The following is a 23,526-nucleotide window of genomic DNA, read 5'->3' as shown; positions in this document are numbered from 1 at the left end:
TATTTTGGCAACTTGGTATGCACCAGGTATTTCGGCAATTGCAAAACAAATCTGTGAAAATTGTGTTACCTGTCAGACAATGAATCCGGGTAAGACGGAAAAAGTAGAATCTGCCTCCCACCCAAATCCAGTCGGGCCTTTTGTACATTTACAAATGGATTTTATTGAATTACCTATGTGTATGGGATTCAAGTATGTATTAGTTATTGTAGATGTGTTCTCTAGATGGATTGAAGCCTTTCCATGTAAAAAGGCCGATGCCACTACTGTTGCTAAATGTTTGTTAAAAGAAATCGTACCTCGCTTCGGAATCCCTGCTAAGCTTTCTAGTGATAACGGGTCACATTTCACGGGAACTGTTATAAGAGAAATGTGTAAAGCTTTACAGATTAATCAACGTTTTCATTGCAGTTATCATCCACAATCAGCTGGACTTGTTGAAAGATATAATGGAATGCTTAAAAATAAGCTGGCAAATGACACTGGACTGAAATGGACAGAACTGCTGCCCTTAGCTTTGATGGTAATGCGATCTGCAACCAACAGAACAACAGGCCTGTCACCGCATGAGATAGTTATGGGACGTCCCCAACGACTACCTTTTACAGCACCATTTACTGCAAAACAAATGGACATCCACAAAATGGAGGAAAATATGTTGAATTATTGTATTGCACTAACCAAATGTATTTCCAGCTTTCATTCATAGGTAAAGGAAGCCCAAGTCAAGCCAGCGGAAGGGAAGTGTCATAACCTGGAGCCAGGGGAATTCGTTTACATCAAGATTTTTGAAAGGAAAAGCAGTCTACAGCCAAGATTCAAAGGACCATACCAGGTCTTGCTGGCGACCAATACTGCAATCAGGGTAAAGGAAAGACCAACATGGATCCACGCATCCCATTGCAAACGGGCACCCGGCCAGGAGGAAGGGACGAAGGAATCAGAGGAACAGAAAAAGGAAGGCTGAATAAGGAACTGTATGGACTATGGGGACTGATGGTGTTGGGCTTGACAGGGTTTTACTTTGCATTATTGATTACACCAGGGGTACAGACCTGCCACCGAAGGGAATTGCACGTAAACGTATTTATGGCACTGAGTCATAGGTATGCTCAAGAAAGAAACTTGTCGAGTTATTGAATATGTTCCCATGTACCTGTCCACTCCAGGGGGGGTATTCCCCTGAGATCTGTCCCCTTTAACGAATCAGAAATGGTAGAATGGTTGACAGTGCAAAACAGGACAAAACTAACTAAGGGCCAGAAACGAAGGAGCAAACAGAATGGAGGTCGGCAGGGTATAAACTTACAGCCTTCCAGGGATGGTACCAGCCCAATTATGATAATAACCATCAGCCTCCCTTCCTAAGCATTACTCCCAGAATAGGAAATCCTGAAGGTATAATATGCCTAGTGAGTAATGAGACTAAAGGACCAGAAATGGGGCGCAGCGTGTTCCCAAATGACTAAATGGCAAGCCACAACTAATCCCACTGAGAGAAAGATAGCAACCGTTGGCTGGACAACGGTCCATAACAAAGCCCCAGGTGAAGGGTGGGAAGGTGAGACCACTCGAGTAGGGATAGTGCGAAAGGACCAGGAGCTGACGCCCTATAATTGCACCTACTTTATTTGTGGCCATAAAGCCTACCCATGGTTACCAGCCAACTGGACAGGGTCCTGTTACTTAGGATATGTGGTACCCCTTATCAGATCAGTAAGGACTCTAAGGGAGGCCTATGGAAGTCATAGATTTAAACGGGATTTGACGTGGCTAAACGGAATATTCAAGGTAATGGTGCCACCCTATGGAATAGCATCGACCGAATGGCAGTTACGGGAACTGGCTAACTTAGTAGAATCAGTAGCCAACGCAACTTCCCAAGCCTTTGAAGGGATAAATGACGAAATGGTAGCTATTCGAACAGTGGCTCTCCAAAATCGTATGGCCTTAGATTATCTCCTAGCCAAGGAGGGAGGAACATGCGCATTAATAGGTGAAGAATGCTGTACGTATATCCCAGATAAATCAGAAGATATCGGCAGTCTAGCTGAAAACATCAGGATGGTTGGGAGCCCTGGGGAAATCTGTGGGACAGGGTTTGATCATATTCCTGCTGATAGTCTTCGCCCTGTATCTATTATTTGTCATCGTTAAGTGTTGCTGTGCCAGGGTGGGAGAAACTATGTTACCTACCGAGACCACGGCTAGAGTTATGGTAGCAACAACTGCTGAAGGCTCTTGTGTGGAAATGGAAATGGAGAGACTGTACAAGATCAGAATGGATTGAGTTGTCCTTGTGAAGGACAAAATGGGGGAATGTGGAAAGTATTTTTTATCTAAGCTGATACCATACGGTATTTGTGTGCCTTTTGATTAAAATGGAGTCCTGGCCCTTCCAGAACTTTCTGCATTTTAGCAGTCAGCTTGCATAAACAGCTAAACCTGCTGTTAGATGGCTGATGGCCATCAGACAGCTAGGAGACAAGTCATGCTGAGACAAGTAACCCCCCCCATGGTGCTCTCCTATTGTCTACACTACAGGAGTTCCATGTCACCCCACCCTTATCTTCTAGCCATTATCTCTTTCCGAGACCTCATCCATTTGATGCAAACAGATAAACTGACCAGGAAATTGAAACAATCCTGACACAATACAAGACAGGTGATAGCCCATTACCTATGACTCATGGAGTAATGGCCGTTTGGCTTTCTGATAACCCTGACAAAAGGAAATATCGGGATACCATGTCAGGACCAGGATATAGTAATTAACTCTTTATCTGTATTCACTGATTGTGAGACAGAGCAATACACAGGGAGAGGCCAGAACTTTGGTTTTACTGTATAAATATCTTGTTAAACTGAACCATTTCGGAGGTGTTCACTTAGCCCTTGACTGAGTGTGACCTACCCCTTGCGAGCAAGTAAATTAAAAAAGGAAACTTCTACCGGAGCTGTAAGTGTCGGAGTCATTCTTTTCGGAGGTCGAGATTTCGACAAGCCCCACAATCCCCCGAGATGTCTGCGCTCCTTGAATTCTGCCCTCTTGAGCATCCCAGATTATAATCGCTCAACCATTGGTGGCCGTGCCTTCTGTTGCCTAGGCCCCAAGTTCTGGAACACCCTCCCTAAATCTCTCAGCCTCTCTTTCCTCCTTCAAGACGCTCCTTAAAACATAAAACATACTTCTTCACCTGCGCTAATTTCTACTTATGCGGCTCGGTGTCAAATCTTTAATCTCATAATACTCCTGTAAAGAGCCTTGGTATACTTCACTACGTTAAAGGCGCTATATAAATTCAAGTTGTTGTTGTTGCTTCCCTTCTCAATTCATTTAAATTTTTCTTTAATTTTAGTTCTCCTTTCATGTTTTCTCATTTGTTACAAGCTGACTACAAAGTCTGTCGGCGGCTTTTACAGCAATTGTGCTTAACGAACTAGGCATGATGATACGTGGGTTGCAGTTTGTTAATTGTTGGGCTAAGCGTTGGCTGCATGAGTACAATTATCATTATTTTTAGCTTAGGTTATTGTTGAGCTGCATCTTATTCATCTCCTCAGTCATGGAGAAAGCCATGCTTATAACATGACATTACTGGTTGTCAAAACAGTCACCCTTCAAACCGAACTGTCAGTTGATGCTATTGTTCTGCTGACAGGGGTTATTTATACCTCTGCAGGCATTAGTGTGTGACTGACTTGCATCAAATTTGTTCAATAACAACTTGTAATTAAAAAGCGCCTGTAAAGAAGTAAAACAGCCCAAGGCGCTACGCACGAGGGTTATCATACAAAATTTGACACCGAGCCACATAAGGAGATGTTAGGGCAGAAAAAGGTGGTTTTAAGGAGCATCTTGAAGGAGAAAGGAGTAGCAGAGAGGTGGAGAGGTTTAGCATGGGAATTCCAGAGTTTAGGGTGTTGACATTTTTCCACGGGTAATTTCGGAAAGGGGTCGATAAGGGGTTGGCGAGTGCACGACGCGGCGGGAAACGGGCGGAGCGATCCCCTACATCACTCCAAAACTAAAGGAGGGCAATTCCCAAAATGGCGGCCCCTCCGCGGCGACCAGTCTGCACCGACTCGTGGCCGCCGCTTTCGGGCAGCCACGGGCTGTATAGAAAGGGGCAATATTGGCCCCGCGCACCTTCAGCAGTAGTCACTAGGCAGTCACCAACAGCGAGACTCCTGATCTATTTTCGGTTTTAATTTTTTGAAAGGCATGTAAAATATGTTTGATTGCTATTCATTCGAAGACTCAGACCTGGAAATCCCACGGGGCTTCTCCCAGCCCTGCCCTAACTAATGCAGGAGACCAGAGGAGCCCCCTCAGAAAAATGATATAAAGAGCCATTGTGGGCATTGCTCTGGGGCGTCTGCTTTGTTGGCGGGAAATCAGGAGAACCTCTGTGAAATTTCAGGGCCTTACTCTAATAGTACACAGCCGATGTATATAGCTGAAATGTGAATGTGAGAGCACTTTCCTACGACACACCTAGTACACCCTATAAAGGGTTAAAATCCTTAATATAGGAAAGCTACCTTTCTGGAGCTGATCCCGAGTCTCGGGAGAAAATAAGCAGCATCATAATTTATTGTACTCTGTGGTAGATAGCCAGGTATCTCGCTGCGGAAAATAACCTTCTAGTCCCCTTCTACCAATTAGAGTCTGATTTATATGACGCTTCTGGTTATATCACAGTGCTTGTGCCATCCCTCACAGGGTCTGCGGCAATTCAAAGTGCTGGTAAATCATTGCTAATTTACAGTTTCCGTGAATAAAATTAAAAGGGGTATATATGTATGGTTAGGCTTTTTCATTAGTTGAAGTTGATCCTAATAATCTGAACTTCCTCTATACACAGCCGAATCTGTTCAGGAAGTACAAATTTTCGTTAGAATTAACAGCGCAAATGGCCAGTCTTGGCCCGGCCATCAAAAGGAAGGAAGGGATTATTCCAAATGAAAGGAAGGAAAAGCACCAAAGAGAGATTGCCCCAGAGCTACTGACAGGCACTATCCATCAGCCACATATTATGGGAAGACTGTAATTATCATGGGGAGAAGAGGGAGAGCCTTAGAAGGGAGGCGAAACAGAAATTAGAATACAGAGAGAGAAATAAAAATAAAAATTGCTGGAAATATGAGATAAAAATAGAAATATTGGAGGGCAGGTCATTCAGCATCTGAAAGAGACAAAAATAGTGTTTTGGGTGGAGGCCTTTGAGTTCTGATGAAGGATCTGAACTAAGATGGCAATCTAACTTTCACGTGTTTGAAGCAGCACTTCAGAAGTTGTTCCCTACAACATATTCCAAGTGCAGTAATAGGCTGGAGGGAAAGCATTAAAAGCAGTAACCCAATCTCAGTCTCAGGGCTCAAGTACTTGTGCGGAGTTTTACCCTATAGTCACTAACAACATTAATAATAATATCAAAATCTTACAACAGCACTGAATGAAGCAATACTGGGGCAAGATTTCCTCTGGCCACGATTTGTGGAAAACTGATAAATGTGAGACCATGGTTATGATTTTGCTACATCAACAACTTTTATTTATACAGTGCCTTTGATGTAGAAAACATCCCAAGGCGCTTCACAGCAGCGTTAAGACAAAATAGATAAATTGGACACCGAGCCGCATAAGAAATTACTGCAGATGATCAAAAGCTTGGTCAAAGAGGTAGGTTTTAAGGAGCGTCTTAAAGGAGGAGAGCGAGATAGAGAGGCGGAGAGGTTTAGGGAGGGAGTTCCAGAGCTTAGGGCCTAGGCAACAGAAGGCACGGCCTTTACAAAAAGCAAACAGAGGGAATATTCCTATTTTATCCTTCGAAATTAGGGAAAGGCTGGGAACTGGAGGAATATAATGGGGTAATTTTAGATTGAGTTCGTTTCCAGACCCAGACAAGTGCGCACCTGAACCAAGAGGCAGAAGACTGAAGGAATTTAGTCCCCAGGCCTCATCAGCATACCCTGAGCGAGCTGCCGCCACTTGTCATGCCCAAGTGAAGAGATCAATGTCAGGCCGCCTGCCTTGCTGGCAGCAGCTATCAGGTAAGTCCTGGAAGGAGGGCTTGGACCGGGCTACATTAGTGTGAGGCGGGGTGGATTGGATTGGAGCGGAGCGGGCTACATTAGGGCGAAGGGAGGGGGGGGGGGGGGGGGAGTGGATTGGAGCGGGCTACATTAGGGCAAGTGGGGGGAGGGGGAGGCGAGGGGTGGTGGTGGTTGTAATGTATGCACCTGTGAGTATGCTCACAGGTTTATAGAGCTGTTGAGATGGGAGTGGCTTAGCCAGTCATGTGATGTTCACAAGACTCAATAAAACCCCAGCCAGTTGGTGTTCAGGGGCATGTGGTTGTGAGTCTGGTGGACGAACTAGAAATGTGTAGTGTGGTTGTTAAATCTTTGCTCATAAACCAACTAGTTTTTAATTGCAATGTGTTGGTATGAATTCTTAAGCAAAGAACCCATGAAGCAAATATATTACAGCGGTGTGTGACCGCGGCTCCTGTGGAGTTGGAGGAGCACTCCTGCTCCTTTTGGCTCCACAGGACAGTTTTTAAAAAATGATACTTACCTTTCCTTGGCAGTCGTGGGGGCTGCTGAAAAATCCTGAGCGGGTCAGACCTGTTACCTGCCTGTGTAGTGGGACAAAGTCCTGTGCAATCCTATTGCTAAATCAGTGTGCTTTGCATCCTTTATGCACCTGACAAATGGGTTCAATGCCAACCAATTTCTACCCCGAGGCATCTTGAATAGGTTTGACAAGTATTTAACAGGAGGAGGCTTGAAAAATCTTTAATTTGGAATAAATACGGACCATTATTTCTTTGATTTTCATTTGATAAACTTGGACTGATTCCGTAACAATTGGCAATTGACCAGTGCGAACATTATCACGAAGTGATTCTCAGTGACTTCTTCTGGCACATGTAAAATAATGAAATGAAACTGCCAAACTCTGCAATGCATTTCACCACACCAAAGATAATGATAAAAAAGGGATACATGGGAGTGATTACAGGGATCGCATTTTAGGGTTGACCGTAGCCTATTCAATCCTCCCTCTTATGGTTCTTGATGACATCTCAGTTCTTCGATAAAACTGCTATTTTGCATTCATTTCAAAATATGAATTATTCTATAACTAGATGCACTGGTATAGATAATCAATCACTGATCTGGCCAATTCTTGCAGCCTAGATTTATGTTTTGTTAGATTGCTCAGTCATTGGAATCACACATATTCATCATTTATGAATTATCAGGGTCAGCCACCTGTAGATCATTATACAGACACTTTTCCCCACTGACGTGTCCTATAAAAAGTAGAAAGCAACCCAAATATTATTGTGCCCAGTAAATGTTTATCTATAACAATTTCAAATAACAAGCCATTCCCTCTTCTTTTCTGTAAATCTATCCCGTTGCATTGCGTAAGAGCCAATTTAGCACCATGAATTTTCCAGTTAAATCATTGTAGCCAGCCACAAGTAAGCTGAATTTAATAAGCAAGTGTGTCTGAATCCGCGAATTGTCCTGGCCTTAGGTAATTGATTTAATAATCCCTTCACACTTGTTTTGCAACATTTCTTCCAGCCTATCTTCCCTACTTCTTTAATTTATCTCCATGCAGAAGTGGGCTGTGTGGGGTCAAATCTAAATGCAGTTTGTTTCAAATGTTCTGTGTCCGAGTTTGATCATGATAATGATGATAAAAGAAATGCAAACCGGAAAAAATGTCAAGAAATAAACTGAGAAATGCAGTGAGAGGAGAGTGTGGTACCAGTCATAAACTAGAGTCAATGCGGAATGTGGGACTCTCTTCCCCAAAAAGCTGTTGAAGCTAGGTCAATTGAAAATGTCAAAACTGAGATTGATTGATTATTAGGTAAGGGTATAAGGGTTATGGAACCAAGGCGGGTTGATGGAGTTAAGATGCAGATCAGTCATGAGCTAATGGTAGAACAGGCTTAACTGAGGCTTCATGTGGGCTGAGTTTGGATTGATTGTAAAATGACAGATTCCTCTATTCATCAAGAAACATGAACTGCAATATGCTCTTCCTTCCTCTTGCATCTCCACAAGACTCATCACACAGTTTTCTACTCTAATTCATTATTTCTCCAGATCTCAAAATTGAGGAACTCCTTACCTTCCTCAGTCTTGCATTTCTTCTACAAGCTTTCAAAAACCAACACTAGCATCACCTAATCACTACTGCTTGAATCATCTCTGCTTCTCTCCTACTCTTCCAGCTTGGTGGTGTTCTGCACTATATATACCTTGGCCCAAAGGCTGTAGTCAGAGTCAGATACAGCCGCTCTGTCCAGCAAAAGTGGGCACCCACAGTTTGTGATATTTTACTATTATATCACATGTAAATTTTAGTAAGTTGATTTTCTAGTTCTGGTCTTTATTATATTATATATGTGTAATAAGGTTCAACCTTCCTTTAGTGCACTTACTAGCCTTTAATCCTTCCTTGAACTCCTTACAACTCAGAACAGAATTTTTTTTACTGAGTTGACTACTTAGGGTGTTTAAGGCCTTGCTTGACCTAGGTTTCTCAATTACCTTGAGTCAAACTTTCACCCATACTATTGATTGGAACATAAAGGGCTGGATTTTCGGTCTTCTGCTGCCCGTTAGCGCCCCGGAGGAGCAGCAATGGCGGTGGTAAGCACTTCTGGGCGGGAGGCCAGCTTCCAGCGCCCTGCGAGGACATTCAGTGCCGGTTTCGACAGGGCGCGAAGCATTACTGCCCGAAAGTGGTGAGCCGGTGTACAACGCCCCTGTAGCTCGGGATTTTTGCTTGCTCAGCCAGCCTAGCGCCCTCCCTTAGCACTCTGCTCCAAATTCCGGGCCCTGCTGATGAATTTTGCAGCGGCAGACGCAATCTATTTGCTGGCGCAAAATTTACCACTCCGCCCGGGACAACGCCGTAACAGAGGCACGACTGAATTTCTCTCCCCAAAACTTCACTGATTAGGATCTCTTTGACTTTGATGGAGTGGCGAATGTACTGGTTCTTCCAAGCTAAAAATCAAAAACTTATGTCAATTAGCATTTTGCTAATACTGGGTACCTCCGTCCTTTTTCCTGTGTTTTCTTCCCGTGGTCGAATAGCGATGCTTCATTAAAAGAAACTCTGCGGCCAGTGGAACAGGTGGAGAGAAATCGCTCGGTTTCCAGGTCATGATAGCTGCCGGTTGACAAACACTCGGAATCATCAACTTTGATTGTGATTTCTGAAACAACAAAGAACCAAAACTTAAAACAGGTTTGATGATATATTTCTTTAAAAAAACCTTCAATTGTGCTTTTGGACACAACATTGTTTTCATGGTTATTGGTACATTACTCAGTGTACATAATAGAGTGGCAGGGAGACAGACCTGGAACCGACATTCTCTTGCTGCAGAAACTGGCCTTGAGGTGGAATTCTATAGGCTCTTTTAATAATGCAACTCATTTACACTCGCTTCATCGACTATTTACCTTCACCTTTATCGCTAAAATTATTCGCTGTTTCAATTCTGCCTCACACGAAAAACAGTGTCGAGATTATGAACTCTATTAATTCTAAAATCTACTTAAAAATAACTTTCACTCCTTTCATTAGAACAGACCGGTGTGTTAGATGACAGTTGGCAGCTGAAAATGCCTTTGAGCACTCAAAGAGCCTCTAAAATTATATTACAAGTTCAAATTATGCATGATGGTGGGCCGGGTGTCATGAGGGCTGCCATTTTTGGGCCGACGGAAGAGTCGGCTGACAAAAAAACGGCCCGCGGCCCACAAGGCGAATCTGGCGGTGACATCCGCTGGCGCCATCGTCGCAGCCTGCGGAGCAATTTCCCCTGCGGTGTGCAAAGGGGTCGACACGGGGCGGTGAGCGGTTGTCATCGACGAGTGTGCGCTGGCCCGGGGTGCTAAATGCGGGGCGTGGCACTACCGGCACAGAGCCTCCCACAAACCTCCGGGGCAATTTCCCGGGAGGCGCAATCAACCCCCTCGCCTGGGCAGAAGCTTCATTGCGCCCTGTTAGACCCCCACTACCCCCCCCTCCCGCCCGGAGGTGCTACAAAAAGGGGCAATTTCAACCCCGTTGTTATGGTTTACCTGAATCTGTGTACCTGCGGCTTCAACCAAAGTTCAGCTCTGCATGTATGCTGTAGGTAAGTGCAGCTGGTAGCATCAGAACTTTTTTTTTATTCGTTCCTGGGATGTGGGCATCGCCAGCAAGGCCAGCATTTATTGCCCATCCCTAATTGCCCTTTAGAAGGTGGTGGTGAGACGCCTTCTTGAACCGCAGAGGACAGGTAAGAGTCGACCACAGTGCTGTGGCTCTGGAGTCACATATAGGCCAGTCAAAGGAAAGACAGCAGATTTCCTTCCCTAAAGAATATCAGTGAACCAGATGGGTTTTTCTGACAATCCGGTAGTTTCATGGTCACCATTACTGATACTAGCTTTTTAAAATTCCAGATTTATTTAATTAATTGAATTTTAATTCCCCAGCTATCATGGTGGGCTTTGAACCCATGTCTCCAAATCACTAGTCCAGGCCTCTGGATTACTAGTCCAGTATAACCATTGTACCCCTGAATTTGCAATCTTGTATGTTTTTGAAGATAGCACATTAACATTTGTTTCTTTAAATTGGGCGGTGATGTAATTCTAGCGCAGGTTTATAGTTACCGTGGATCGTCCAATGCCTACACTCCTATTTAATGCCATCTTGTTTATCTGGCAGAATTCTCACAGGATAAAGCCTTATGCAAACCGTCACCTTATTGCACAATTTCCCTTTGTCTGTTGTTTTTCATCCCCTTTCCTTGGTGAATTAAACTTCATAATGTTTCTTTTTTTGTTAAATTTGCATTGTACTTGTATTTCATTCCTGTCCCTACTGCACTGCTATCCTATACATGTAAGGTGAAAATTTGTACACACCCTGTCAATCTATCAGGGAGACCCCTCTATTAATGCAGTTAAGGTTGTGTATTGGAAGGGATTTGTTACATATATGATGCAGTTTCAGAATAAAATTATTTTGAAAATTGTAATACTCCCCTTTCCCCTCCCCAACTTACAATGGCCTGGAATTTGCGGTCAGCGATGAAGCGACGGCAATTGCTGCTGATCTCGAAGAAAGCTTCCCACAAAAATCATGCAATCCCTGTGGCTAAAACTTTAGGTTTCTCGACATTAAATTGAGTGTAGCGCTGTCAAAAGGGGATCCCAGCGTAGAACTGCAGTGATGTCATCAAGCTGTTTTAAGCAGCCAATCTCATTCTCAGACAGCAAACCAGGAAATAAAAATTATCAATTCACTTTTTTAAAATGTTACAGAGAACGAAATAATGATTGGGACAGACACATGGGGTTAAGATAGAAGCTGAAATAAACTTCAATTAAAAAAGATGTATTAGTTTAAAAATCTAATAATTATCATAATGGAGAAATTTGACATTCCACAAATATAAAATGTGTTTTTCAGGACCAGATGGTTGTTCAGCATTCAATACGCTGTTAAAACCCAGTGACACCTGCTCCAACAAACGTAACCTTTTATGGGGTGTTTAACAGCGATATTGCACCAGAAAAGCTTAAGTTTTCGTCAGTTCAACTGATTTCACGGATTGCCAGCTATGGGGGGGGGGGGGTTCCACAGTGCAGGCTGTGGCGGAGCAGGAATGACAGACCGCAACTTCAGGATTTCCATGTTAAGCTGCGCTTGCGCTAAATCCTGAAGTTACGGTCAGCTTCAGAGTTTGACGTCATCACGACTGCAAAATCCAGGGCATTATAATTTAATCCTCCTCCTGTTTCCTCCACCCACAAGTCACAATATCATTTCCTATGACTCACTGCCTTGCTCAGCGTTTACATGACTCTATATTTTCATAACTCTCATATTTTCTATCTATCCTATAGCTTCAGGTGATGCTGCAAACAGAAAAGATGTTGACAGATGTTTTATTCAAGGACTTGGCTTGTTTTTCATTGGGGGTTTGCGTGTGTGCTGATTAAATCGAAGAATGCCAGTGTTGGGAAAGGAACATTTTCTATTTTATGTATCTAATGTCACTGTCAGATACGACACGTAACATCCAGAGAAAGACTCCCTCTACACTGCTCTGACAACATATTTTCAAACAGAACTCCCAATTGCACCAACGTGACATTTCATTTCTCAACAAAAACCGTTCCTGTGACTGCTCACGTTAGGTTTGATGTCAATTAGTGTGCTTTATTTTGGAAGTTCTTTACTGTGAACTCCTGCTCACTAAGAACTGGATTGAAACCATCAAAACTCATTTTACTTAAAACACATCCAACTGTCAGCAGGTGGAGCTTTCATCCCATGAGTTTGGTGGAATTAGAATCCAGCTCTTCGAGGTGAATAGTCAATGCTTTAATCCTGGGCCACCCATTCTCTGCATTTAAAATGCCCGTACATTCCCTGTGTTTTTTCTCCACATGTTGTATCGCATAATATGCCCAAATCTGTATTCTCCTGTTTAGACAGGTGTAAACGTTCTGTTGTAATTCTACATGTCCTGTACAGTTCTATAAGGCAACAAGGAGTTCCTCTTAATGATCATCTTGCATAATTACAGATTTCAACACCCGTTATTGTGTATGCAAAAAATAATGTTAACTGGAAGTTATTCATAAAGCCTGCTCAGTTTGAGATGTATGAAGATTTTCATACTAAAGTTTTGTTGCCCTATTATTCAAAAGTATTTGCACAATAACTGGAACAGTTCATTTGCTTTCAATAGCAATACCATATACATGGTGTCATCTCCACTACACTCCAGTATTGATTTGCAAGCATGCTAACATCTCTCATGAAAGAGAAAAAAGCATCTCATGGGAAAATTTCAATCAAATGACTTAAGTATATTTTAACCTCTAGTCTTGTCTATTCCAATGCACTCCTGGCTGGTCTCCCACATTCTACCCTACGTAAACTAGAGATGATCCAAAACTCGGCTCCCTGTGTCTTAACTCGCACCAAATCCCGTTCACCCATCACCCCTGTGCTCGCTGACCTATATTGGCTTCCGGTTAAGCAACTCCTCGATTTCAAAATTCTCATCCTTATTTTCAAATCCCTCCATGGCCTCGCCCCTCCCTAATCTCCTCCAGCCCCACATCCACCCGAGATGTCTGCACTCCTCTAGTTCTGCCCTCCTGAGCATTCCTGATTATAATCGTTCAACCATTGGTGGACGTGCCTTCTGTTGCCTAGGCCCCAAGCTCTGGAATTCCCTGCCTAAACCTCTCCGCCTCTCTATCCTCCTTCAAGACGCTCCTTAAAATCTACCTCTTTGACCAAACTTTTTGTCATCTGCACTAATTTCTACTTAAATGGCTTGGTGTCAAATTTGTTATCATAATACTCCTGTGAAGCACCTTGGGACGTTTCACTACATTAAAGGCGCTATATAAATACAAGTTGTTGGTGTTGTAAATATTCCCATTTGGTGTTCCTGGGTCTGTACAGACAGTAGCATAAATATAGGTGAGGGCAAGGGCAGGTGCAAGAAAACGTGCCTCACAATCCTCTTTTCAACCTCCACAGAAAGGATACCCAAAATAATTGTTATATTCTGATCTTTAATTATAGCAAATCAAAAATGTTAATACCAAAAACCAAGTCAAACGATCTACTCTGCATTAAATATGTTTCATGCGGCGCAAGCCTCTTCAAAAACTTTCATGGGTAAACTCATTATACTGCCTGTAGTACCAATTACTAGGTGGCTCTGTGATAGGGGTTTTCTATTGTCATAGTTTCATGCTCGCCTGTCACAGATTTACCGAGGCTGGCAGCACACACATTTGCTGCGATGTAGTAATGAGACTTCATGGTTAAAAAATACCTTTTACAATGTATTTCAATTTCTTAAAAACTTGACACAAACTTGAGCTCATCCGAAACTCTGCTACCCATATCCTAACTCTCACCAATTACTGTTCACCCATCACCCCTGTGCTCGCTGACATACACTGGCCTCCGGTCCAGTCGCGCCTCAAATTTAAAATTCTCATCCTTCCGTTCAAATCCCTCCATGGCCTCACCATACCCTATCTCTGAACCTCCTCCAGCCCTACAATCCTCCAATTTTTCTGCGCTCCCTCAATTCTGGCCTTTGCCGCATCCCCAATTTTAATCACTCCACCATTGGCGGTTGTGTCTTAAGCTCTAGAATTCCCTCCCTAAATCTCCATGAGTCTCTACCTCTCTGTTCTCCTTTAAGATGCTTCTTCAAACCTACTCTGTCCTAATATCTCCTTATGTGGCTCAGTGTCAAATTTTGTTTGAGATGTTTTATGGCGTTAAAGGCGCTATATTAATACAAGTCATCGTTGTTGACATGATTTTCACAGTCCTTTTGAAATATTCATCTCCCTTTCTAAGCCTCATGGCTCCATCTTTTACACCCACTTTTTAATGTTCTGAGCACCCAGATTATATAGCAGTTAATCAAAAACTATTGAATATTAAACTAGTGTCCATTAACCTCTTGGGAAATCTCACATCCCCCCACTTCTCCTGAGAACTGAATGCAGTGATATCAGGTATGGAATGTTATCTGTTTGATTTTTTTATTGTCCACTCCTCCCCCCTGGCTCAAGGTGAAGGGCAGTGTGCTAAATCTTCACAAGATCGCCCACTCCTTAGTAACGTTGAAGCAATGGTCCCGCGAGCACACTTAATAATATAGCCAATCAGATGTGTACGCAGCAGTTCCGCCGGCAAACCTCCAGTAACGGCAGCGTGTTAAAAATCCTTGTGCAGCAAAACCAGTTATGCTGTACCAGCCCTTCATCTCAATGTATTGCCCGAACAGCAGTTTGCTCACAACGGCAATAAATCAAGCGTTCAATCATAGAGACAAGAAAGAAAAGAAAGTCTTGCAGTTATATAGCGTCTTTCACGACCACCGGACATCCCAAAGCGCTTTACAGCCAATGAAGTACTTTTTGAAGCGGTCACTGGTGTAATAGAGAGAATGATATAGCACTGAAGGAGGCCATTCGGCCCATCGTGCCTGTGCCAGCTCTTTGAAAGAGTTATCCAATTAGTCCCAGACTCCTGCCTTTTCCCCATAGCCCTGTAATTTTTTCTCCTTCAAGCATTTATTTGCAAGGAATTTTATTTTTATATAAAAATGTTATAAATGTATTTTGCCCTCCATACTCAGTGACTTAAGGGAAGCGCGTACTTTCCGCTGCCGCCTCCCCCCCCCCCACCCCCGCCACACCCCCGAGTAATCCCGGTTTGTCAATCATTAAACTTTATTCATCATTAGTTCTCAATACCCTTTTGAAAGTTATTATTGAATCTGCTTCCACCGCCCTTTCAGGCAGTGCATTCCAGATCATAAAAACTCGCAGCGTAAAAACATTTTTCCTCACCTCACCTCTGATTCTTTTGTCAATTAGGTTAAACCTTTGTCCTCTGGCTATTGACCCTTCTGCCACTAGAAACAGTTTCTCCTTCTTTACTCTATCAAAACTCTTCATGTTTTTGAACACCTCGATCAAATCTCTCCTTAGCCTGTTTTGCGCCAAGGAGTTTCTCAGCTCCTCTAGTCTCTCCAAATAATTGAAGTTCCGCGTTCCTGGTACCATTCGAGTAAATCTCCTCTACACTCTCGCTAACGCCTTGACATCCATGTTCCCTGTAATTTTGTGCGGCCCTGCGTGGCCCCTTTAAGAGTCTGCGCGGGCCATTCAAAATACCGCGTTTGCGCGGTTTTTATACTGAAATGCCGGCAAGCTGGCTGTACGGGTTCCCTGGAGCACTGTGCAGCCACACAGCTTACAGGGATACTGCTTGCCATCCTTCCTAAAGTGTGATGCCCGGAATTTGACACAATACTCCAGCTGAGGCCTAATGAGCCAATTATAAAGGTTTAGCATAACTGACATGCTGCTGTATTTTATGACTCTGTTTAAAAAGCCAAGGATCCAGTCTTGTCTTTTAACATCTTTCTCAACTTGTCCTGTCACCTTCAGAGATTTTTGGGGCGAAATTGTCCTGCGATTGAGGGCGGTAACCTGCTGGGCCCCAAACTTCCCGCGCCCGGCGCAGAACTCCCGCTCTGGCCGCTGAATTGGGCTTACCGCCCCTCAAAGGAAGTGGAGCGCAACCTCGCGTGCGCCACTTCCTTTAGGGGCGGGGCCAGCGGTGCTAACGGGGTGAGTAATGCAGCGCTACACGGATGCACCACCGAGCGCTGACTCGCTTCAACGCCCCTCCCCTTCGCTTAAAAGGGGAGGGCCACTGCGCACTCTGTAAGGCCTCTGATGGCTTCCACTAGGCCAACAGGGCAGACATTGGTTCCATCTCTGTTGAGGTGCAACCTGTCCATCTTGTACAGGTCTCTCCTGCCCCAAATTTCATCCCAATGCCCCCAAATTTGGAGGCCATCCCTCCTGTACAACTTCTCCAGTCACACAGTAACCTGCTTTATCTTGCAGTTCCTTAACTCACTCGCATGTGGCACTGGGAATAATCCAGAGATCACCTTTGAGGTCCTGCTTTTTAACTTCCTCCCTATTCCCTGAAACTGACGGAAGAACCCCAACCCTTTTCCTTCCTATGTCATTGGTTCCGACACGGACCACGATTTTTGGCTTATCCTCTATCCTCCGCAGAATGCTCTGCACCTGCCTGTGATATCCTTTACCCGGGCACCAGCAAGGCAACACACCGTGCAAGACACACGTTGGCGGTTGCAGAAGCACCTATGTACTCCCTGACTATTGAATCCTCTATGACCACTGCATTTCCACACTTTGCTGTGCCCTCCCTCACATCCCCGTGCAGTCATGTCCCAATCATGTGCCCCCAATAGTGGCCTAATCTCATTGCCATCAAGAGTAGCTCTTCCCATTGCAGAAAACCCAGTTGCAAACCAAATGTTGCCCCTCCCCACACAAAGCAACATCTCCATCTGCACCCTTGGCCCCTATTAAGCACCAATTCCACAATGAATTGGGCCGCCCATTTAAAACAGAGATGAGGAGGAATTTCTTCTCTCAGAGGGTTGTAAAGCTGTGGACTTTGCTGACTCATGGGACATTGAATAAATTTAAGACAGAAATAGAGAGTTTCTTAAACGATAAGGCGATAAGGTGTTATGGGGAGCGGGCGGGGAAGTGGAGCTGAGGCCATGATCAGATCAGACATGATCTTATTGAATGGCGGAGCAGGTTCGAGGGGCCATATGGCCTACTCCTGTTCCTATTTCTGATGTTCTTATGTAATGAGCCACCACCACTGAGAAACAAGGTATGGTAGCATTGTGGTTATGTTATTGGACTAGCAAGCCAGAGGTCTGGACTAATTATTCAGAGATGCGAGTTCAAATCCCACCACGGGGAATTTAAATTCAGTTAATTAATAAATCTGGAACTAAAAGAGCTAGTACCAGTAATGGTGACCATGAAACTGCCAGATTGTCACAAAATCCCAACCGGTTCACTAATGCCCTTTAGGGAAGGAAATCTGCCATCTTACCCAGTCTGGCCTATATGTGACTCCAGACCCACAATGTGGTTGACTCTAAACAGCCCTCTGAAATGGCAGCTCACCACCTTCTTAAGGGCAATTAGAGATGGGCAATAAATGTCAGCCTTGCCAGCAATGCCCACATCCCAAGAACGAATAAAAGAAAACATTTCCAGTTTGCGGACCTCTTCCCTGAGCACTTTCTCCACAGCCAGGAAGACACTTCCCCCCCCCCCCACCCCACGGATACTGTAACAGTTTCAGCACTTGGTCCCTCCCCACAGAGTAGTGTCTGACCCTTCCCTTAGCTGTTTGTAAGCCATGCCCCATCTACCCTAGATGAGCAGAATTTCTGGCATGTCCTCCAACTGAGCAGCACCTCAGCTGCTGGAGCCCCCAAAACCAGCTCTCCGCACCCTCACAGCATAGTGCCCCAAAACCCTGCACAAATTCCCGGTGTCCCCTGAGCAGCATATCCTGCTGCTGGTGCCCTCAGCACCCTATCCACAACCTCACCCCCATCACTTACTGCAAGATTTGGTAGAGCTGTTTCTTCTCTCTCTCCCTTGCTCTTTCTAATCCCACCTGATCTAAAAACTGTTCTTGATATTAACTCCCCATGTGCAACACGAGAAAAACAGTCAACAAAAAATAACTCTCGCAAATCGACGGTTAAACAACAACAACAACTTGCAGTTATACAACTCCTTTGACGTAGTTAAACATCACAAGGCACTTCACAGAGGGTGTTGAGACAAAAATTAATACCGAGCCAAAAAAGGAACGAATAGAACGGGTGATTGAAACTCAAGTTCACTTTCAGAGGCGACCATGTGAGTAATCTAACTGGTTCCCCTTTAAGTCGTCACTTGCTATCAATACTCATCGCCCCCTCTCATATAGGTGAGGTGAATGCACAGCGCACTCCCCGCAAGGAAATCGGGGACCCCCATTTACACTCAATATACTGTCAACACCATTGATTTCAATATCTTAATTAAGCTCTCACGCACTTTAAGCAAGAGCACTTTAGAAGATTGTGCGAAACAGGCAGAGAGCCGCAAATACGTAATTACACGTGATTTCCCACCCCCAGCTTGTCTGTTCCACATCAGTGCCACAGGCCATGTGGAACGGACATTGTTAAGTATGGAAGAACTCCACAAGACTGAGTATTGTGAGCTAAAACTGATGTGACCTTAGTCCCTTTAATACAACTCTAGAGTGCCTAAGCAGCATGGCAGACAACCTTTTATACTCCCTTGCATGAGGTGTGCAGGTGATCCTTGGCCCTCCAACAGTTGCGCCCTCTGGTGGCAAGTCTTACACAGTTACAATGTTTACATACATAACAGACATTATACCCTTTTATTGCTCAGGTGATCTCAGCATTGCAGATATGTGTCCTAGGCAGTGTTCATTTTACATTCAAACTGACCACAGGTGTAATATATGCACCTATGAGCATGCTCACAGGTTTGTGGAGCTGTTGCACTGTGAGTGGCTTAGCCAGTCATGTGATGTTCACAAGACCAAATAAAACCCCAGTCAATTGAGTTCAGGTTCTCCACGATGAGGCATGCAGTTGGATGAATTGGTAGCGTTCAGTTTTATTGTTAAACCTTTGCTAATAAACCAGCTAGTTCCCGGTTAAGCGCCTCGATTTCAAAATTCACACCCTTATTTTCAAATCCCTCCATGGCCTCAGCCCTCTCTATCTCTGTAATCTCCTCCAGACCCACAATCCCCCTCACCCCCCTCCCTCACCCCCCGAGATGTCTGCGCATCTCTAATTCTGCCCTCTTGAGCATCCCTGATTATAATCACTCAACTGTTGGTGGCCGTGCCTTCTGTTGCCCAGGCCCTAAGCTCTAGAATTCCCTGCCTAAACCTCTCCATCTCTCTACCTCTCTTTCCTCCTTCAAGACGTTCCTTAAAACACACCTCTTTGACCAAGCTTTTGGTCACCTGCGCTAATTTCCCCTCATGCGGCTGTGTCAAATGTTTTATATCTTAATACTCTTGTGAAATGCCTTGCGGCGTTTCACTACGTTAAAGGCGCTATATAAATACAAGTTGTTGTTGTCATTTACAGCAAATGTGTAGCTGTGAATTCTTAAGCAAAGAACCCATGAAGCAAATACACTACAACAGGTTTCTCAACGTCTTTTGATTGTTCCACTGTTGTCAAAATATCCAACTTGATTCCTTTTTGTAATCCCCCTTTTTGATTCAAGCCTCCTTTTTTTTTAGGAGACAGGCTACTGTCTATAATGATTTTCTTATTACTCCAATATTTGGGGTGAAATTGGACTTCGGCGGTAGTGCACAATGAGTCTTGGAGAATCGGCAGCCCGTCTTACACTCCACCTCCTTCCTTCCTCCCTTCCTTCCTTTCTTTCTCTTGGAACAGTATTCATCTTTAATTCTGGAGAGTCCGGGTCAATCCTAGAGGGTTGGCAGTCCTATTGCCCAGTAGTGTAATATAATAAATAGCTCCACTCATGAGGCTAAGCAGATCTCTTTATACTGATATTAATGAAAGTATATTGTTGGCTGCAATTCATCATCCATTATTTTCTAGCTGGGATATAGGCTGTGCAAAAAGACTCAGCATGCCATTAGAACACTGGGCTTGTGTGCAGACTTAACTGTGAGAACAGTTAGAATGCAAGACTCTATGACTGAAATCCTGTCTATGCTCATGCAGTTCCAATTAAAATTATCCTCAAATGATGCGCCCTGACTCATCCATTTGAAAACAAGTCATAGATACCTATTAGACAGATCTTCTTTCTATTTAATGTGATATGATACAGATTAAGCTACTAATTCCCTTATAATTGTGCTTTAGAACAGCAAATAATATGCTTAATATGCCCTCGTCTGTACCATGTGGCAATACTGTTATGTAGCTAATGGTCACACTGTCTTTTTTTTTAAACTTGTGCTCATCAAGGTGAGGGGTGGTAGAGGTGGGGAGTGGAGCATTTTCCATTTCAGAGTCCTGGGGGACAATTTTAACATTGGTGCTGGTATAAAATGGGCGCTATCAAATTAGATGCCATTTATACATGATGCCCGATTGAAGTCAATGGAATGGAAGATGGGGTGTGGTGTATAACGGGCTGCTGATTCAGTATCGCCTATTTTACACCATTGGCCAGAGTTAAAATTCCGTATCGGTATGAAGCAGTCCCAGGTTAGGTATAGAATAAATCTGCCTCCATGTACTCAGTACCAATATAATGCCAAATAGAGCTAAAATTAGGGATAGTTTTTTTTCTGCTTGGCTCAGTGTCCACTGGGAACTGGATTAAGATTACCCCAAATCTCAGAGTCTTTTTATTTAATACAAGGACAGATTCTCCTGCTTCTCACATTCTCCCACAAGCACCTCCCAGAAGTGCCATGATCTCCTGCCCTTGAGCCATTTAAATAGCCCTGAGCACCCTTAGTGAGGAAACAAAAAAACTTGCAGACACATTTCGGGCCTCCCAAGATCAAGATGCTGGAGATCATGGTTGAAGGGATGGAGGCAGTTAAAAGGTTACAAGGTCACTTACCTGACTTACTTCAGCCTTCACCAGGAACCTCCAACCAGCGTTTGGGAGGCCAGACATTCCTCATGAGCATAGCTGCGATTGTCCTGTGACATTTCCATAGGCACAGGTCCTGCTCACAACCCTGCTCCCCCAAGAAAATCTTTGGAGCAACGTAAAAGTGTTGGAGATTTGGCAAAGCGTGTCTCTACCCCTTTTTTCTGATCTCTGTGCCTGAGGAAATGAGTAACCCTCAGGTCCAAGAGTTACAAAAATAGGCCCGATAAATTTAATCTCACTTCTAGTTGTCATTATCATTATTTTTATACTTTACAGAGACTTAAAATTATACATGGCGGGCATGGAGTATTATTCTATAATTTAATGTCAATTTAATTTAATCTGCAAACCACTCCAGCTTCATTTTCTTGTGGATTTTGAACCCCCTGAATAAATTTCAACATTATTAATCACTCTCTCAACCACTTATGGCTGTAGACATGCACTACACTTGTCTGCTTGTGAAAGGTTTGGCTAAAAAGGACCATTAATACTTCCCAATGGCAAAACTAGTTAAAGCAGTGAATCCCTGAGTCATATAGGCCAGGAAGATCTCAGTCTTAATCTCTGATCTGTGTTGCAATAGCTGAGATCATCTGCAGGCCTCCTGGTGCTGCGGCTGTGTTAATGAGTGCTATAAAGGGGTTGTCTTATGAAGAAAGATTGAGTAGGGCCTACACTCATTGGAGTTTAGAAGAATGAAAGGTGATCTGATTGAAACGTATAAGATCCTGAGGGGGCTGGACAGGGTAGATGCAGAGGGATGTTTCCCCTCATAGGGAATCTAGAACTAGAGGGCATAGTTTCAGAATAAGGAGTCGCACATTTAAAATGGAGATGAGCAGGAATTACTTCTCTCAGAGTGTCGTGAATCTTTGGAATTATCTACCCCAGAGAGCTGTTGAGGCTGGGTCATTGAAGATATTTAAGGCGTAGATAGACAGATTTTTGAACGATGTGGGAATCAAGGGTTATGGGGAGCGGACAGGAAAGTGGAGTTGAGGCCAAGATCAGATCAGCCATGAACTTATTGAATGGCGGAGCAACCTCGAGGGGCCAAATGGCCTACTCCTGCTCCTATTTTTTATGTTCTTATAATTGACCTCAGCACTCCAGGTTTTGGGAAAGAGAAAAAAATTCCTGTTTCTGATCGATTTCTGATGGAAAACATGCGTATGAGTGGATGTTGGATGAAGACAGGATGGTTACTTACACTCAGTGGGCTGAATTTTCCAGGGTGGTAGCAGACGAGATCGGTGGCAGGTCAGGGGTGGGACACTTGTTATTTCTGATAGCGGGTCGGAAATCTGCTGTTATCTCGCTCCCACTCACCTATCCCCCAGGCGCGTCTGTCATCCCAGAGCCAACCCAGCCGGCAGTGGCAGGCGACCCAATTGAGATGATTATCAGGTATTTACAGGCACTTGAGCCTTTTTTCACTTACTTTTTAAATCTCTCTGCATGGCCACGGGAACCACGCAGCTCGGGAACCACGTCTGTCAACCTGAGGCGGGAGTTCAGTGGCCATTGCTCCAGCTGATTACTTGACAGCATGAAATGTACAGTAAAAGTTCCCACCTGACAGATGATCACATTCCTCAGGCAGAAGCTGTTGCTCAGTCCATTTCCAACACAGATTCTGCAGGCTGCAAGTGTTTCCAGCAAAGTCTCCATCCAGTGTCACCTCATTGGAAGAATTCTCTCACCATTGACAGATCGCTTCTGTCATCTCTACTTCTCCTGCCATCTATTCCATTAACATGGGTGCCGTTTATATTGTCTCACCTTGGTCCTCAGAATCAGACCACAATCAGCCCCAACACCAACTGCACCAGGCACACAAGCAGCACCAGCAACAACACAAACTTTCTCCGCAATCACCTGATGCTGCACAGGACACAGGGCATCAGCACCCGAGCAAATTGCTGCCCGGGAGGCCAGGGATGGCCTCACCATGGCCAGATTTACTTCACTTGACGCTGTTCACCCATATGGCTGCCACATGATGCACCATGTTGGCACCACCCCACACTCACACCATAAAGCATCCCTATAATGCCCAAGCCATTCCTTACACACTGACCACCATTGCGGGGGGTACCGTTATGTCTCACCATTCATTACAACTCACTAAGCCACTTTTAAAGGTGCATACAAATCTTTCCAAGTCCAGAAAGTGGTGAAAATAAAGATTTTTATGTTTGACACCACATTAACAGAAACCTTACATTGGATAAAACACTCGAGTGGGTACCCTTGTGTGTTGTTAGTTGGTATGATTGCGTTAGGATGAGGGTGAGTGTGAGGGGTGGCTAGTGAGATGGGGATGTGATAATGTGGATAGAGAGAGAGAGGAATGGGTGGAGGTGCAAGGTA

At 44.1% G+C, this 23,526-nt stretch overlaps 1 protein-coding gene across 1 annotated transcript in view; it reads right to left on the bottom strand.

The window, feature by feature from the left end:
• Positions 1 to 23,526, bottom strand: part of cbarpb (CACN subunit beta associated regulatory protein b) — a 187,873-nt gene that overhangs the window by 51,765 nt on the left and 112,582 nt on the right. Inside the window, exon 4 of the mRNA XM_070861086.1 lies at positions 9,095 to 9,257. Within this exon, the coding sequence (XP_070717187.1) occupies positions 9,095 to 9,257 (163 nt within the window). The remainder of the gene's footprint in view (positions 1 to 9,094; positions 9,258 to 23,526) is intronic.

Source organism: Pristiophorus japonicus, chromosome 18, assembly GCF_044704955.1.
Source record: "Pristiophorus japonicus isolate sPriJap1 chromosome 18, sPriJap1.hap1, whole genome shotgun sequence".
Lineage (NCBI taxonomy): Eukaryota > Metazoa > Chordata > Chondrichthyes > Pristiophoridae > Pristiophorus > Pristiophorus japonicus.
This window is presented reverse-complemented; position numbering and strand designations above follow the sequence as displayed.